Consider the following 14,780-nt stretch of genomic DNA (forward strand, 5'->3'; position numbering starts at 1 on the left):
GCGCACCGGCGCTGGGTGATGTCAGCGGATCATCTCCTCGATAACAAAGAGGGGGTATTACAGGAGAAAGTTGCAGCGGCGGCGGCGGTCACGGCGGCACCCCGGAGCCTCCGAGGCGAGGGGCCAGCGGGCGAAGGGAGGGGGGGGGTAACGGCTGCTGCCGCAGCAGCTTAAGACCAAGGAATTTAAAGGGCTGTAGGGGGAGGCAGTGCGAACCAGCCCCGACTGCCCCTCCTCTTCCTCCTCCTCCTCCAAACTCGCAGGGTTCAGCCCCAGCGCTCGCTCAGCCGCCGGGAGCACCCGGACGGACGGGAGGCAGCCGCGCGGCCCCGAGCTGGGCACGGTCCCCAGCCGCCATGGATAGCGACGACGAGATGGTGGAGGAAGCGGTGGAAGGTACAGCGTTTCTCTGGGGCTGGGGGAGGAGGCGCCGAGGGCTTGGAACGCGGAAGGAGTGGCGGGCTGCGACCGGCGCGGCGCCGGGGCCCGCGGCCCCCACTGTCCCCTACGCGGGTGGCCCGCTGCCCAGCTCGGGCACGGGCCGGGCGGCCAAGGCCACGCCGCCGGGAGCGCGCACTGCACGGCGGAGCGCAGGCCGGGAACGGGGTTCCGCCGGGCCGGGGCCCCCGGCAGGGTACGGCCGCTCCAGCCTTCCCGGCCAGCGCCCGCATCCGCCCTCGGAGTTACGAAGCTGCCCCGCACTCTGGCCTCCCCGCTTTCGGGGATGGAAGGTGGGGGTGCGCTGGAGGATAGCCCCCTGAGACCCGCAGCCTCGCGGAGCGCTCCCTTCCGCCCGGCTTTGGCAACGCGAGCCCCTCTCCGGCTGCCAGCCCTTTCCTTCCGCTCGCCGCTGCGACCTGCGGTGACCGCGGCCGCGTCCGGGTTCGTCCCCCGGCGCAGCGCACGGGGCCGACCCAGGCACGTGGCAGCCGCGGCCGGGGCGGCCGCTTTTCCGAAAAGATGAAATCATTGCAGGGCAACCACCACGCTCCGGACCCGGGGCTTGAACGCACGCCGACCGGGAGGCCCTCCCCTCCGCTGCCCCCGAGCGAACTCAGGCAAACCGCCCCTCCCCCTTCCTGCTTCCGAGCTCGGGTGCCGCCGCCGCCACGCTGTGCAGGCGCGCCGCAAGCGCTGACCGAAATTGCTGGGTGACACTTAACTTTCTGAATTCCATGCCGTTGGCTGTGGGTGATATCACCGCCTCGGTGTCGTGTTTCTCCGCCCCTTCTCTTCTAGCGCCCCTCCCCCGACTTTTCTCGCCACTTTGTTTTGCTGAGTTTCTCCACCTCTTTTTTTTTTTTTTTTTTTTTTTTTTTTGCTAGTTCTAAAAAGCGAGGTGGGGACGTTATACAATCTAGTTGTTTGTATCAGGAGATGTTATGATTTTGTAACAGTGAGTACTGGAAAATACTCTTTAGCATGTTTACTTTTTTGATTCCACCCCAGACAGCACGTCGTGATGTTTTGCAATGTTGTGCGATATTATTCCAGAATATTTTAAACCAAGCGTCCAAGTAAATAACGTTAAGATTTTGGTTGAATCTGGTTTCTATCTAATTTGTATAAACAAGTTGTCACAAAAGGTAATGAAAAAGAAAGTAGCAACAATGTACAAATGCATAAGGATATATAGTTATTGCTACACTGGGAGAAGAAATCAATTTTTATGTTTTCATAAAACATAATTGATTCCTTTTGCAGTGATCTCGAGGTCTTACGGTGAGATTAAGTATAATAATAATTCTGAATTCTCTGGAAGATATCCATCCTAATGTAACTGTTAAAACTTCTTATTTCTCTAACCAGCTTCAAAGAGTGTTAGTTGTTGTGGTTTTAATTTCACAATGTTGTGAATTCACAGAACTATTTATCTAATAATCAAATTCGACGTTGGGGGCTTCTGGCCCCAGAGACGGTGATTGAGAGGGTCCATTGGAACCCTTCATTTAATTTAAATTACTGACTTCTTGTGCCTTCATGTTATGAAAGATAAACAAAAAATGTGCTCTCTTCAAATTGTTAGGGCTTGTTCTTATTCTTCAAAGCTTACTTTTATTTGTAAAAATTTAATGCAAACCTTTGATCACAGGCAGTGCTCCCAAGGTTAAAAACCACATTCCTTTTTGAAACTAAACTGTTTAGAAACATAAGGTCCAGTTGTTCATGGTCCCTGGGTTCCTTGCAGAAGGTGAACAAGCAGATCTAGAAATGTGTCTGTTGGTTAGTCCTTTATTTAAACAAGGAAGAATCTGTTACGTAGGACCAACTGTATGCATTACTGTCCTAAATCAAGAATATGCTTGAGGGCGAGGGGGTCACTAGTAATACTCAGGCTGGCATAACTAGTTCAAGCCTTGAATGTTTGGGAGCAATCCAGGACACATGGTCACTCGTTGTACCTGACAGTAAACAATGAGAGTAGGACAGAATCTTTTAGAGTCCTTAGAAGCATTTAAGGCTCAAACTCTGCCTAGCGGGTGTGTGTGTATACATGAAGTGAACTGTACCAGTGGGCTTTTCTCCAGCCAGTGTTGGCCTTTCTAGTGCCATCGGTAACAGTCTTTGCTTACCATCTAACATGTCCTTGGGAGACTGGTAAAAGGCTGCATAAACAGAGCCTTTGGTCTCCACAGTTCCTTTGTCTTCCCTATTATGATCATTGCTATAATTGTTTTGTTTATAAATATAATTGTTTAGCAGACTTTGTGCTAAATGTTTCACACACATGTTATCCACTCAGTCTTATGAAGTGGGCACTAATAGTATCCTAACTTTACAGGGGAGGGAACTGAGGTACAGAAGAGTTCAGAACTAATCCAGAGATAATCAGTGAGGTAGGAGATAGGCTTAGACCTCCAGAATCTCACTCCACCATATCAGACTGTCTCCCCACATTTTTCCTTTTTTTTTCTTTTTTTTTAAGTTTTTAGTGAGCCAGTCAAATATATGCAATACTCAGTAACTAGGTTTGGAAGCAATAGTTAAGTACTATGTCAATATCAGTTTTTATCACTGGAGAGCTTGGTTCTGACCGAGTTCAGTTACTTTCAGAAAAATGTATTTGGGGGAAGAGAATTTAGCTGACAGCCTCTCCAACGGACATCGTTATTCCTCTTTTTCTTCTTCCTTAGCAATTTATCCTGGGGAAGAAATTGGTCTTTGCAGGAGTAGAGTTGAAATGTTGGTTCTGTCAGGGTGGAACGGTAGCCTGGGTGAAGTTCTAGGCTCTGAGTGGATGAATCCCAAGGGGAGGTGGCCAGTGGAGGGAGTAGCTGTTTACTGCCGCTGGGTAGGCAGCAAGCCCAGGCCTCAGAGGGCCCAAGAAGGCCACCTGAGATCCTGCTGTGGCTTTTTAAAAACTCTTCCAGGCTCATTAGTTCAGTAGGAAGTAGTGTTTATTACTAGATTTATTTCTTTGTCTACCCGTAGATAACAAAGATGAATACATTGTGGTCTCTAATAGAATTTTAAATACATCTATCCTATCCAAACAGATAAATTATGGTGGTTGAGAGGAAGTAAAAATTACTTCCAGCTTGGGGAGGGAGATGGAGAAAGATTTCCCAGAAGAGGTGGTATGGAGTTGATTCTAGTTGAAAGGGGCCTCAGTGAGCGAACACAGAGGTTGGTACCTTGTCATTATGGAGGCACATTCAGAGACTAAACATTTGGTTCTGCCAGAACAGAGAGCCTGGGAGAAAAGTGGACAATAAGGGGAAGAGGCTGTGTATCAGAGGCTGAAAATGGGGATTGTGTGCTGAAAGCCAAGGGAGGCCATGGGGGCTTCTTAGAGCTGGGAATGACAGGAGCAGAGTTCTGCTCTGGAAAGGTGAACCAGCAATGGTGAGCAGGGTAAGGGATCACCTAGAAGATTCTTTGAAATAATCCAGATATGTGGGTAAGCAGGGGGGAAAAAAAATGGAAAGACTTGGAGCAATATAGGAGATGCTGAGGAAAAATACTCAAAAAAAAGGAAGTATCAGAATGTCTGAAAGTAAGGAGCCAGGATGAAAACAAGCAAGCCAGTATTCCACTGCCCGCAGCTTCTCAGCCTGTCTCTAACAAGGCAGCCTGTCTCTAACAGCCTGTCTCTAACAGGCTCGTGCTCTGTACTTGGAGAAAATGCATGCCAAGTGTACCAGTAGCACCCCTTCCCCGTGGGCCACGCACTAAAATTATGACCCTCACAACTAATAATTGAGCTCTCATGAAGAATTACTCTCAAAAACCAAAGTATGCTTTTAACACCCAGTGTAAATGCATCAGCGTGAGGGGCCTGTTCTTTGCACTAAACAGAATCAGTTTGCCTTTTATTATTATTACTTTTTTAAGCAGCTCTGTTCTACAAAACCACAAACAAAATCTTGTTCTAAAGGAAACACACGAGACTCAGGCGTGTGCACATGCGCACACGCTCACACCGCGCACACACACACACACACACACACACACAAGCCCTACTCTCAGATCTCCTGTGGGTAAGCCTGAGGCAGTCAACAGCGGTGTGTCTGACCCAGAGGGAATTTCCTTTGCGGAGATGGACCATCACCGCCCAGAAGACAGGCCTGGCTCTCATCAGATTAAGAAAAAAGCTCAGAGGTTACTGGAGGGGGAATTTTTAACTTCCTAACTGTTCAGTAGATAATGATCTTCAGGACAAAGTGAAAAAGTAAAAGTATGAGACTGTTACATTTTTTCCTTCTCTAACCTCTATACATGTTTAAAATCACTGCTGTGGTCGGATGTACAGCATGTGGGCTGGGATGGTATTATCAACGCAGAATAGTCATTCCAGTGAATTTTCCTGTTGTTTGAGTCTGGTGTTCAGCCTCTGTTTATCGGGAACTGGCCCAGAAGGCTGTTGGCTGACTTGGAGCATTTTTACAAATTGACCTCAATCAGAGCAAGGAGGACTGGTGTTTCTCTTTGAGTTCGGTAATGCTTGGAAGTGGTAGGAATTTGCAAGCAGGACATGCTGTTGGAGATCCTGGTGCTTTTTTGAGAAATAATCGTAATTCCAGAGGCTTCTTCCACTTCTCTTCCTGGGTCCCAAGAATACCTACCTCTTTAGGGATACCTTCTTCCACCAGCAGTAGGAAAGAAAGGGTATGCTGCTAGTTTGCTCTTATCTGGAGAGAAAAAGATGGAAGGAATTGGGGAAGGGGCTTTCAGTATTCATTAGCACCGTTCAGAGTGATTAATATGTTTCTCAGGTGCAAGGCGTGGGCTTCCTCAGATGAAGGGATAAGCTTGGAATGTGCGGGCTTGTGGTGAGGTGTACTTAAGATAACAGGAAAGGATGCCCTCCATTGCCAGATGCCTAATTGGCAATGCAGACTTTTTTCTTCTCTGTAAAGCAGCAGTATTGACTAATACTGACCAGACAGCTATTCCATGATGCTGTTATCCATGTGGTGTTTGAACAAGAGCTATACCAGATCGTCTACAGAAGCTCTAAGGTTGAACAGAGGTGGGAGGGCCGAACAACCAAATCTCTTCTCTTCCCTACGTTACTTTCTTCCGAACGTCTCTTTGTTGCTGTTAACTGTTGGGGTTGTTTCAGATACCAGGTTCTACTGCTAGGAAAACCACTCCAGGCTATAAAATATTCAGGGTGGAATTCTCGAATGATCATAGGACTTAATTTCTAGCTCTTTTTAATTGATCCTGTTCATTGATAACATCGTCCTCCTTTTGGAAAGATGAGAGGAAAACAAAACAAGCCAACAAGAGGGGCCTGCTGTGCACTGATAGAGGGAGAGGGGAAATATCATGCATCCGCATCTTCCCAAACACACTGTGTTACCCAAGAAATGGCTCGTTTTTTGTCCCTATCTTAGCTAGGGGCTAAGAAGGTGTTGGGATGACTTTTCACAGGCCTGTTGAAAGACACTGACATAAGCATCCTTCATGGGATAGGACTGAATGTTTTTGCTTTCATCTCCATTGGGATCAGTACTGCCCCTCAGGTGCTTTTAGCATGTTCCATGTGAAGTGTCCACATGACACTTTAAATTTTCTCTAATTTTCCACCGCTGGGGATGCACCTGCGGTGTTTTATTCAGAAATAGGACAGGACTGTCATGAATGAGGGAAGGTGGAAATGAAATTTTTACACTGGTTTTTTTCTCCTTAGTGTTCATGTTTATTATAATAGATCTCTTCATCTAAAGTTCATAAAAATTTTCATCAAACATTAACATTTTAAAGTCTAAAATATATGAACTTTTTTCTGTGGGGAAAACACTTTCAACTAATTAGTGACGACTTCAATATAAGGCTAAAATGATTATTTGGATATACCTAAATCATAAGTAGAATGCTAAATCCGTAGAAATGTTAATCCCAGCATTTCACAGAAGCAAACTTTCAGCTATACATGGAGTGTGTTTTTTAATGAAAAGAAAAAAAGTATATTTAATTTATTTTAATGAGAGAAATGTCACCAGTACATATTTAGAAAATAATTGTCCAAATTATTTCATATGACTTGAGTATCATTGAACATGCCGTATATAGTTAATATTTGAGTGAGAAGAAAGCAATTATGGCCTGGTTGCTTTCTAATTATTAATTTCCTGGCCTTTTGTAGAAAAAAATTTGTGCTGAGAGGAAAGGAACCATATCAATTGTGATTTAAGTAGTCACGTTTTATTGTAATATTCTAGATAATTCATTCTATACAGAGTCAAGTGTAGCAATAAAACAGTGTATTTGTTCATTGTTATTTTATGTTTATAATCAATAACACAAATAGAGAGCTTTTTTGTTGTTCATGATAATGCTTACTTAACCTCTCTTCTAAGGGGTGATTTTTTTTTTTTTTTAATCATGTTGGAAGAAACCGTTTTAGGAGACTAAACCATTCACTGTGGTGGTATAGTGTGTGTTTTCCTTTATGTCTATGAGCCATCTAGAAGCCTCATTTAAGTGTTTAATGTCCCTGCATTGCACACCATGTTTAATGCTTTCATACCTGTTTCATTCATGACCCAGGTCATTAACCCAGGAAAAAGCCAGGAGATTAACTACTGCCTTCATTTTCACCCACCTCCATAAAATTAGCTCCCCAGAGTAATTGGGGAGATACCAATGAGGTGACTTCTGGGTTTTGTGAAATATGCCCATAATAATAAAAACCTAAACATTGACTATAAACATAAACATTGGAATATACGAGTCTGTGACCCAGGAAGAACCAGCAATTTCAAGATCACAGTATAATAAGAGCTGTTGATGTTCAAAACCATTATTGAAATGACCACATGGATACGTGCAGCTGCATTTAAAGCACAAACCAGCACAAACCCTCTGAGCGTAGCGGGAGAGGGTAAATGACAAGGTTATTACTAGACATTCAAAGCCGAGAGACATTGTAAAGGAAAGCAGTAAGTTCAAGTTTAAGCTGAAGTTCAGGCTTAGAAGGACTCTGAGTTCATGTGTTAGTACAATGTTAGGTGTATAAATATTAGGGCAGTTTCAGAGACATGGCTGTGTCCCTTGTTGTGTGAGTATGACAGAGCAAGCAGTAAGGTTTTCGAAAGACACCGGCTAGCAGTCCTCCACATCTTCCTACATAATGATCTGTAAAATTATATCGTATACTGAGTTCTACAACTAGATATCTTATTGCAAAGACAAAGTACCTTATAACAGACGATAAAATGGGGCTATCTCAATCTCATTTCAGTTAAGCAAGAGAGTTTGGGGGCATTGATTCCAAATATGAGCAGGGCCATGTAGGGAAGTACTTGGTAAATTGCAACATGCAGATGTTATTATTGGGAATAACCTGTAGTCCCCAGTAAAATGCCAGCTCGTTTGTGCTTCCTAGTCTGAAATCTAGCTGTAGCCCCCACCTGTTCACAACGTGTACATAACAGATCAGTTGATATTGCTGATGCAGGCACAGACGCTTGGTAGGTGCTCTCCCCAGAGGAGGCAGGCAGGGGGCCCTCTGGCTGCTCAGGGAACGAGCTGGCAGGATCTGAGTGCAGACACGGCGGTGGGAGCGCACTGAAGATGTTAAGCTTTGCTGTGTGCTTCCCTTTCTCCAGGGCACCTGGATGATGATGGATTACCACACGGGTTCTGCACGGTGACCTACTCCTCCACAGACAGATTTGAGGGGAACTTTGTTCACGGAGAAAAGAACGGCCGAGGGAAGTTCTTCTTCTTTGATGGCAGGTAGCCCTCACAGTTTTGTTGAGTTCCATCTTGTTGCGGGGTGGGGGTGTGTGTGTGTTACCAAATTACTGTACTTGAAGGAATGATACAAATGAAAAAATTTAAGTGAATGTTTTGGTGCCACTTACAGAAGAGGCAGAAGTCACCCCAACAGCTGTACACTGCTTTGGGGACCCAGGGAGTCGTTCGTGCTCCTCTGGGGAGTCAGCCTGAGGCTTAGGTCCCTCATCGCTGCCTGCTAGGCTGTGTTGCCACAGCTCCTCTATCGTGCCCGAGTCAGGGAGCTCCCATCACGCACACATAAGTTATGGGGCTCACCCAGTTCTTTGATAGATTTCACCTGCTTGTCCACATAATGAATCCCTGTGAAGTCACACAGATGGGGGTTGTTTTTGTCAGGGCCCAGCTTGGGCAGCTTAGGTAGCAACTGATTCTTAAGGACAACACACACTCCAGTGCACACAGCCCTCTCTCTCTCTCTGCTGTCACGGTCTGGTTCCTTCAAACACTTTGAAGGATGGTGCGGCCACTTTATGGGTTCCGCAGCTTCGTAATTTTCTCAGCATATGCCCTGTCCTCATGAGACAGGTCAAGAAAACATTTAGCAAAGCTCTTCAAAGCTGCCTCATCACAGGTCAACCAGGGAGACACGGGACAGGTGAACACAGGGTGTTCAACTCCAGTCTCATGGTGTTTGACCGGCTGCCCTTTGGGATGACCGTCATTATGTGTGGTCCCTCTGTGGTGATGTCACAATTGCTTCCTTTGATGCTCTGCCTCTAGCTAAAATATGGTCCACAGCAGGGTTCTTGTTATTTTGCTTTCACCTCCCATCTGAGAATGCCATGAGGCAGAAGCTCCTTACCCTCTTGAAATAGGTGGGAATGACCACAGGAATGACTTTCTCTTTCAAGAAAAGATGGAATTGTAGGGGCATAGTTTTCCTACCGTGACTTTTAAACCATGTCAGTTTCAGAAACAGAATGACCATGTGAATTTCTCAAGCACTGAGAGGAATTCAGAGACACGGGAAGGCCAGCTCTCTTTCTGCCCGCTTGATTGAGGAATAGGGAAATGGATTTAGCTAAGGCAGATTCTAAGATTCTGCAGGGTACAGCGCTGCTTCTAAGCTCTGGACATCAGTAATAAACCAAAGCTTCCTATGCCTGGGAATTCCTCTGGGAAAGGAAATGTCTAAGCTGACAGTTCAAGGGTGACAGAGGGACTGGCTTGTGACCAGAATGCCTTTTCTGTAGATGGAGTGGGTTGTTTTTAAAGTTTTCAACAGTTCTTCAGGCCCTCCGTTATCTGATACAATGAGGAAAGTAGCAAAAACATACCACAGAACTTTTGTACAATTTCATTTTCAATATTGATCCCAACCTTCTCTTTCCTATGCTCCCCAACCACACACCACATCTCTTTTCAGTGAGCTTTGCTTACAGACTGTACTTCTATACCCAAAGTGGGGCTTGAACTCACATCCCTGAAATCAAGAGTTGCACGCTCCACTGACTGAGGCAGACAGGCACCCCACCAACTGTACCTTTTAAATGGCCAGATGCTTCACTCTCTTTCCTTTGCCCCCCTGTGGACACCCAAGTCCCACACAGGACTCTTCCAAGATCTGGTATCAATGCTTGCTTCTCTCACGATTCCTTGAGCCTGTCCAGAGGGAAGCTGCTCCTGCTTGTTCTCACAGCAGTTTATTTATACCTCTTTTCTGGAAAAGTGTTACTTCTTCTCTCATGCGGCAGTCATTCTTTTATTCATTCAACAAATGTATATTTGTGCAAATGTCTTACTTCCCCTAGAGGACAGAGGTTTCCTTAAGGACAGAAGCTGTTTGACCTGCTACGCTTCATGGCACTTTCCCTTAATTTGATACTTAAAGAAAAAAAAAAAGAGAGAGAGAGAGAGTCTTGCTAAATGAGTCTGGAAGTGGAAAGAAAAGGTAGTATTCACCCAGAACACCCACTCCACCCCCACCACACACACACACTCACACTCTATCTCTCGCTTTCTCTCTCATGCTTTCTGGTAGCTGATGTCTGGTAAGCTGATGATCCCATCTGGTCATTGACTCTGGGGAAACAGTGCAGCAGGGTCAGCTGATGGGAATGTTGCTGACTTGCTTGCTCCCCAGACTTGACATGCAGTGTTGAAGGACTAGACTTCTCTTCCGCACCAGTGTACCAGGAATAAGCTGTGTTGGCTCCAAGATACTGATCCTGTTGGTTGTGGGAGGAGCTGAGTGAGGCTGGACCCTTCCTGAGCCCTGCCCTCTGTCAGGCGGGTCACTTCTAGCTGCAGCTCCATTTACCCACGTCCACCTGCAGCCCTGCGCATGCGTGTCCCACCGTGAAAAAGCTGAAACACTAGGTCCCGTTGAACCATGAGGCCAGTACCTATCAGTGGAATAGAAATTGATTGCCCTTTTTTTTTTCCTTTTTGAGGCACTAATTCACTAGTTTTTATACGTACCAGTCAAACATCTGGAGAGACTTAGATTAGATAGAATCAAAGAATGATTGTATTAGCACAGACCTCAAGAGGTTACTGTTGTGCCCTTCTTTGGATAGACTGGGGCTAACACTTAGAGGGGAGAGAGTTGTACCACTGCTTTTATGATGTAGCGGTATGGTGACAGGTTCTCAAAAGGTCACCATCACCTCCTTTCTTCCACTCAATACTGAGCGTATTATGAGACATCTGTTAAAAGGATATGCAATAAACATGAGTGAGATAATCTTATGACTGAAAAAAAGCCCATGGAATCTACTGGGCCTTTTTAAGGAGGGTGCAGGATGTGGTCATAGAGAAGTCAGCTGTTTCTCCATGAATTGGTACCCTAATTTAGGTTTATCTATTAATTTTTCTCCCTATTAACTGCTTCTAATTTTTAGGGTCTGATGTATTGAGTAAAATAAAGCAGGGACCCTGTGCTTTCACGGCCAGTCAGGAGCTTTAGTCTGAAAAAATTCCCCCCAAAAGGGCTGAAATCAAGGTTTTAAAATAGCAGGTGAGGAAACAGAAAGTTTCTGTGAGAGTTTTTAAAAGCTGTCCAAACCTGTAATGCAGGCTTATGTTCCCATCAGAGGATTTGGTTGCAATTGCCAGAACCTGTCTGGAAAATTGCAAAGTGTCGTGACAAAAGATTTGGCCTTGGTGCATTCTAATCTTATGTGACATCTGAACAGGGCTGTGGGATTTCTGTAAGCAAGCTTACTTACAGTATAACTCACATACAAAAAGCTGTATGTATTTAATACATACAGCTTGGTGCACTTGGAGGTAAGTATATCTTCATGAAACCATTACCACAGTCTATGCCATAAGCTGCATACGTGATTTATGAGAGGGTTACAAACAAACACAGATTTATAGCAGGGAAATTCTAGAATCACTTTTCTATTTTATATAGACTATGATAATCCTGAATAAGAATTTTAAATATTAAGATCACGGGGAAAAATGGCCCTGTTAAATTTTTTAGGCAAGTTCTTAGATAGAAGCAGAATATTTTTCAATTGCACATAGAGCAAATACTTGGTAGAATAACGGGCTTTAAGAAATACACCAATGTGGGGTTCCTGGGTGGCTCAGTCAGTTACGTATCTGACTCTTGGTTTCAGCTCAGGTCATGATCTCGGGGTCCTGAGCTTGAGCCCAGAATGGAGGCCTGCATTGGTCTCTGTACTCAGCAGGGAGTCTGCTTGTCCCTCTCCCTCTGTCCCCTGCCGCCCCCCATGTGCATGCATGCTCTCTCTCAAAAGGAAGGAAGGAAGAGAGGGAGGGAGAGAGAAAGGAAGGAAGGAAGAAAGGAAGTCTTTAAACAAACAAAAGAAGAAATAACCAATGTAAAAAGTGAATATGCCTCCCCTTTTTCTGTGCCCTCATCCCCCACATCACAGGGGTAACCACTATTGGCAGAGAATTTAAGCATATTAATTAAACATATTCAAGGTAAAATAAGGAAGTAGCTCTTTATTTCTAAATCAATTTAAATAGCCAAAATGTGCATTGTACCTTACTATTATCTTAACCTTAGAATGTTTGCTAGTTTTGAGATCTTCAGCGGTGGGTCTCTTCGTTTATTATATGACAAAATGTAGAACAGAAAAACATTAAAACTGGCTTACGTCAGACCAGTCATTCTTTAACAGATAAGTTATCCCAACAATTAGGAATGAATGGAAAAATCGACCTTATTTTTTAAATTGTCTTTTCAAGCAGTTACTGTTTTCCATTTTCTTCCCCTTTGTAAAGAAATAAAGAAAATGTCTTGAGACTAAGATTAGGTCATTGGGACTTAACATCTGCTCTGGTCCTGAGATGAAGGCATTAATGCAGTGAGAAGAAGGGGATCTAGAAGCTTCATTGCTGTGGTTCTGGGGTCTCTCTGGCACCACTGGACTGTGGTGGGGTAGGGAGCATATTGGGAAAGTATTCAGCATGCGGAGTACTTTGAGGTACACATCTCAAATTTTTATACTAATCCCAATTCTGGATGTCCATTTCAGTGCATCTTTTTTCTGAATTGTTCTCATTTCAACCAAGATTTATAGATACAAAGGTAATCTTGCAGAACTACTTGAAATTTTAGGATGATAACAAGAAAGAGGTATTTCAGTGCAGCTTGCTTTGGGCTGGGTAATATTAGGGAATTTATGTGGTTTTTAGCCTGACTATGAGATAAAGGTGAGGTAATTCATTTAATTACATTTTTTTTACATTATTGATGTTTCCCCTTAATGTGCCAGTTAGATTTCAAAGTATTATTTACTTCTCCTAGTGTTGATTGCTACGTTCATGTGTCCAGCTGGGAGGGCCTTTTGTCATTTATCATTGGCCAAATAATGTAAGCGAAGCTGTCCATTCTGAGCCGCTGAGCCATTGAGAAAGGCTGACATTTTCCCGGTGACAGGCCCATGCATGATTCCTTGTGTTTGGATTTTGGAAGGTACTTGGTCACATTTCTGGGAAATTGGAGCCGAAATGGACTTCTGAAGTCATGTATTCCTGCCTCCCGCACAAGTCACAGTTCTTTCTATATTCCTGACAGTCATCCAGCTTTTGTCAGAACCAGGCTCAACAAATACATTTGTCTGTATTCTCATGAACTGTTCTGATTAAGGCAGAATTTTTTGTGACATACAGAAGGAAAGGGAATGGGGAAAAATGGATAACTTTGAATACCTATCATCTGTTCAACACTGGACACGTTCCCTTAGGGACAAGCTGTATAGTAGGCTTAAAATCCTATTCTGCATAAGAAACTGAGACACAGGGGCGCCTGAGTGGCTCAGTGGGTTAAAGCCTCTGCCCTCGGCTTAGGTCATGATTCCAGGGTCCTGGGATCAAGCCCCACATCAGGCTGTCTGCTTAGCAGGGAGCCTGCTTCCTCCTCTCTCTCTCCCTGTCTTTCTGCCTCCTTGTGATCTCTCTCTGTCAAATAAATAAATAAAATCTTTAAAAGAAAGACAAAGAGTGGTTAAATAACTTGCCCAGTCACCCATCAGTGAGTGTTGGAGCTAAGATTCAAGCCAAAGTGAGCTCAATCGCAGAGCCCTCCTTTTCTCACTACACCCATCGTTCTCCTCCAACGAGGAGCCAGGAAATAGCCCTGACCCCGACTGCCTTTCTTGCTTGCTTTAAGTTTTCTTGAAGTCACTCATTAGCTGTCATTTGTGAGAAGTTCAAAAGAGTGCTGGGGTGAATTTATTTACTTCCTTGTGAGGCTTGACCAACTTTGGTAAGAGCTTGGCAGATTGATGGGAAGTTTGCTTAAAGAAGCAGCTCAGAAGAACTCTGATCTGTGAACTTGTTGCCTCATTTGTAAAGTGAGGATAATTAGACTGACTTCTCCAAGCTGTTGTGAAGATTGAGTGAGAACACCTGTAAAGACCTTGCAGCGGGGGAGGGTACCTAGGAGGTACATATGGGAAAACATGGGTTTGTTTCCTGTTGCTCTGTATGTACATTTTTCCAGCTTCATTGAGATATTATCAACATATGATATGTGTAAATGTAAGGTTTACAACATGGTGATTTGATACATTTTATATGGTGAAGTGGTGACCACAATAAGGTTGGTTAACACCTCCATCCCCTGATATAATGGTGATATTATTGAAGATCTACTCTCTTAACAACTTTGGAGTACGTGATACAGTATTGTTAATTATAGTCATCATGCTGTACATTAGATCCCCAGAACTTAATCATCTTCTAGTCTGAAGTTTGTCTCCTTTGATGAGTGCCTCCCCTTTGCCCCCAGCCCCCAGCCCCTGGCCACAACTGTTCTGCTCTGTTTCTATATGAGTTAGGCTTTTTTAGATCCCACACGTAAGTCAGGACATACAGTATTTGTCTTTGTCTGACTTATTTCTCTTAGCACAATGCCCTCAAGATCAAGGATGGATTTTTATTATTATTTCTCACTATTACCGTTACTATTATTTGTCAATAACAATAGCTGGCAGAGTTTTCTTAAAATTATTCGTTTATTTATTTTTAGGCGTGGGGAGAGAAGGTGGGAGAGGCGGAGGGTGAGGGAGAGAGAGAATCCCAAGCATACTCCCCGCTGA

At 44.4% G+C, this 14,780-nt stretch overlaps 1 protein-coding gene across 1 annotated transcript in view; it reads left to right on the forward strand.

The window, feature by feature from the left end:
- Positions 1 to 264: 264 nt before the first annotated feature.
- SETD7 (SET domain containing 7, histone lysine methyltransferase) overlaps positions 265 to 14,780 on the forward strand; it is a 46,012-nt gene continuing 31,496 nt past the window's right edge. Inside the window, exons 1-2 of the mRNA XM_059168452.1 lie at positions 265 to 396; positions 8,061 to 8,190. Of these exons, the coding sequence (XP_059024435.1) occupies positions 357 to 396; positions 8,061 to 8,190 (170 nt within the window). The 5' untranslated portion in view covers positions 265 to 356. The remainder of the gene's footprint in view (positions 397 to 8,060; positions 8,191 to 14,780) is intronic.

This window comes from Mustela lutreola, chromosome 1 (genome assembly GCF_030435805.1).
Source record: "Mustela lutreola isolate mMusLut2 chromosome 1, mMusLut2.pri, whole genome shotgun sequence".
NCBI classification, from domain to species: domain Eukaryota; kingdom Metazoa; phylum Chordata; class Mammalia; order Carnivora; family Mustelidae; genus Mustela; species Mustela lutreola.